This window comes from Echinococcus granulosus (genome assembly GCF_000524195.1).
Source record: "Echinococcus granulosus chromosome Unknown EG_S00169, whole genome shotgun sequence".
NCBI lineage: Eukaryota > Metazoa > Platyhelminthes > Cestoda > Cyclophyllidea > Taeniidae > Echinococcus > Echinococcus granulosus.
In genome coordinates, this window is record NW_020170549.1 from 125,383 (window position 1) to 129,173 (window position 3,791).

General features: G+C 40.3%; 1 protein-coding gene across 1 annotated transcript in view; it reads right to left on the reverse strand. All coding sequences in view use genetic code 11, as the record gives it.

Moving 5' to 3' along the window:
* The window catches only part of EGR_09823 (hypothetical protein), a gene marked incomplete at both ends in the record, with an annotated part of 15,664 nt that overhangs the window by 1,154 nt on the left and 10,719 nt on the right, over nucleotides 1-3,791 (reverse strand). Inside the window, one exon of the mRNA XM_024499072.1 lies at nucleotides 864-1,062. Within this exon, the coding sequence (XP_024346524.1) occupies nucleotides 864-1,062 (199 nt within the window). The remainder of the gene's footprint in view (nucleotides 1-863; nucleotides 1,063-3,791) is intronic.

Below are 3,791 nucleotides of genomic sequence, written 5' to 3' on the forward strand. Positions count from 1 at the left end.
TGAAGTAAGAACTATTTACACCTACATTAGACTGTTTTTGAAAATGCCGGACAATTATTTATTACGTTTACTTGAACAGAAGATAGCCTTTCCTTCCGAGTGGACTAGTTTTGCGTAATCATAGTTGGTGCTGCATTTGACGATGCCTGCAATCTTTCAGGAATCATTTTAGGTTTCGACAAATTGACCAAATAAGTACTTGTGTTTGTTGTGTGATGTGGATTAATTACTATTTACTGTTTACGGGCTTTGGCTTACTTTTTGAATAGAAGCACTGAGAGGACGAAAGAAGATGATATGGAGCACAACACAGATGGGATGTAGGTTGTTGCGAGGATTTTGTGTAGAATTCGTCATTCGAAAACATAGCTAAGTACCAGATTTAAGGTGAGATCACTTTAGGCAGAATTAGCAGTGTTAAAACTTTGGTTAAAATATGTTGTGTCTTTTAACGAATTCAGCTCCATAAGGCATTAAACGGTCTAGAGTCGCCTCTTACAAGAAAGTATTTAAACGGAAGAAATATCTGGGTGCAATAAAGCAAGTGAAGGTGTGCAATGACTCCGTGTCCAGGGTCAGGTGATCTTCCACCCAGGACTGATTATAGCTTCCATTAGGTAACAGTTCCACCCAATCATTTTCTACCATTCTATTTATGCCATCCACTACTGTTGCTTTAGAAGTATGACAATTCTTGGACAATAGAGTACAAAGGAATTTATCTATTAATTACCCAGTGTATTCTGCACAATGGAATGCAATTCGCCTTCTAGGGAAGGAAGAAACTGGAGAGGTCTTGCAAACTGCTGGCAGCCTCCGTAAACTCAATGGAATTGGGAGATTTGTTCGTGGATGAAGCCTACGTGAGGAGACGGGTATGGCCAAGCAAAGTGCAACTGCTCAGATGCGTCAAAACTTTTGAGGTGAAAACTACGAGCAGAAGTGTGAAGATGGAAGGGGAATGGGGAAGGTAAAAGGTGAATATAAGCAACTTTGAGAAGAGAGAGAAGATTCAATTTGGAAGAATACAGGCAAAAGACTGTGTCATTTGATTTTGGTAATCTAATCAATGAAAAGCCGGATTTATTATGGGTCATGTAAATGAAAAGTGAGTGGTTACATTCAGGCCATCACAAAAAACTTTACATGACAGTCCTAAAAATCCCGTGAAATGTGGTAGATTTTTCAGTAAACTTTGGATCCTTTTATTAAAAGTAGCACCCGAGTTACTTTCAAATATGTCGTACACTTTGTAGACAAAACTCTGTTCAGAAGGTAGAAAAAGCTGACGACCTACTGAGCCGGAAGAGGCAGAGACAGGGCAGAGTGACACTAAGATATTGACAGAGAGATTAACCGTTCAGATAAAATTTTGCTGGAATGACTCCCTAATCAAGGAGCACTGGTAATAGGTTAATTCCCCCATTCGAGGAGATATTTCACACTAATTCTAGTAGTGGGATTTATCCACTTTGCAGGATCCACAATGTAATCAGGGTCTCACTGACTTGGTGCACTCTGGAGTGATGACACGGCACATAGTAGGCGCCATTTGTAGGATCGCTCACGCAAAAGACGCTACACGGCTCTTTTCAAAAAGGAAAAATTCATGATGCCTCCAGTGATGACTTGGAGGTAGCCTATATTGGCATCAGGGTATGCTGCATCCACGACGCACAAACAATGGCCTTAAATATGCTAGACTGTTTTTATGTTAATTTTGGGATAAAGACAGTTATCTGATACATGTACGTTGGTGAGGACAGGAGGTGTGTCCATCTACCTGGCTCTTGACCTAAAAGAAATGGTAATACACGAAGTATGCAGCAGTCTCAGGTTCAAGATTTGCAGCATGTTTAGGACTAAACCCTGATGCAAAACGAAAAAATTAAAAAAGTAATTAACAGTGCTGAATGACAGTTGTGCAATAACACTGCATCAGGCTGACTGCAATCCAGGGAGGCAGATGCATAGCACTGAAAAGAAGAAGCAAATTGGCAAACATGACTTTGGGCACTTCATTGGGATAGCCCTGGAAAAGTGGGAGAATTGACTAAATGTTTGGACGATAGAATGCCATTTACAGAACAATTAATTGCATGATTTTCTCTTCTGTTAATGTGGGTTCTTGAGATTATTGAAAAATGCTCACAGATTTGCTTAGCATGTCTCCGAAAAAAACCCATCTTTTATGTCAAAACGTACAACAATCAACAGTATCTGTTGGATCATCATGTCCATGTTGATCTTACCACTTAAATTTAATTGCATAAGAGCTCAGAGCATAATATCCTTGGTTAAAGTTGCGCATTTAGTAAGAAGATTACAAGTTAGGATGGATAGATTAATTGCATTGCTTATAATCCATCAAGTGGCAGCCAATAATGACATTGCCGAACAATCCACATGATTTCCTCCTGCTTATGCATGGTAGGAAGAAACAGGTAGTAATTTTGCATTTAAATGCTGATGATGTATTCAGTGGCTTTGCTCTCTTCCAAACAGTCACCTGCGCTTAGTAACACTCTGTCATTAGTGAAATAGAGTAGTGATGGCTAGAGGACATGTGAAGTGGAACGCCAAAGGCGGAATACCGAATAGGCAACTTGTTGTATTGAATAAAGTGTGCAGAGGGAATGGACCCGTTTGTATCTGCGTGAGTAACACAGACACAGAAAAAGCTTTTAGTTCCGTGCTCATGCGAGTTTAAACAGCTTTGTCCAAGTCATTGCTGCAAACTTCCACAACCCTAACAAACCTCATTCAGCATTATTTGCTCCTTTTAGGTCAAAAGTGATTTCAGGTAATTCAGCAGGTCGTCCTCCTCCAACTCCATGTCGGTTCGGATCTCCAAGCATCTCCTCATTCTTCACTTCTCACCACTGATGCATTGGTAAATATCTTAAGTCCCAGCAATCGTGGAAATTGCTTCCTACATCTTTCAGCATTGTCAACAAAATCCCTCTCTTTGCTCAAATTAACACTTCAATCTTATGGTGTCCCAAATACTTGTCAATTCCAACGCAAATCTAATTATTGCTTCAGGTTCTGGAAGAGAATTAGCACGACGTCATATTAGAAGGTAATTTACGAATCAAAATCAGAATCAAAATTGATACTGTGAAACCCTCTGCTTCTCTGCACCTTTCGAAGACTACCGAATTTCCAGCTATGTTTTCTTGCCTGAGTCGATTCTAAGCCAATTAAATGTGACTGAAATTTTGTAAAACGGAACCACACTTCCATCTTGATAACTAGGATCTAATAGGTGACAACATTCGACTTGTGTTTTGCACGAATGAACACTTAGACACTGACTTATTTACACCCTTTCAGTATGCTGATTTCTGATTACAACAATTGTCCACAGCTTTATTTGCCTATCTTGTGTACTCCGAGTGAGCAGGGATTTCTGCCTCCTAGGCATCCTAATTCAGTTGAAAACGCTGGCGATTTCGTTTCTTCAACCACCAAAATAACGCACAATTGTCCTCTTAACTCCATGTCCCTTTGTCCACAGCCTGCAGTCAGATTTGGGGTAATTCGAGCCATCATCTAGATCTACTTGACAGAAGTGTGAGAGGGTTTTCGACTAACTACTGCGAGTTAGTAAAGCACAGTTATTTTAATGCCTATTTAAAGCTGCGTACTCTCTAAAGCCCGCAAACTTCACCCTCCGCCTGTTGTAATGTATCAAAAGCAAGCCATTGACTCGGTAGTAGGGCGATCACACACAGTCGTTCGCATGCTACCTACCACTCAGTTCGCTAGAGTGGCGACAAGTAACTTGA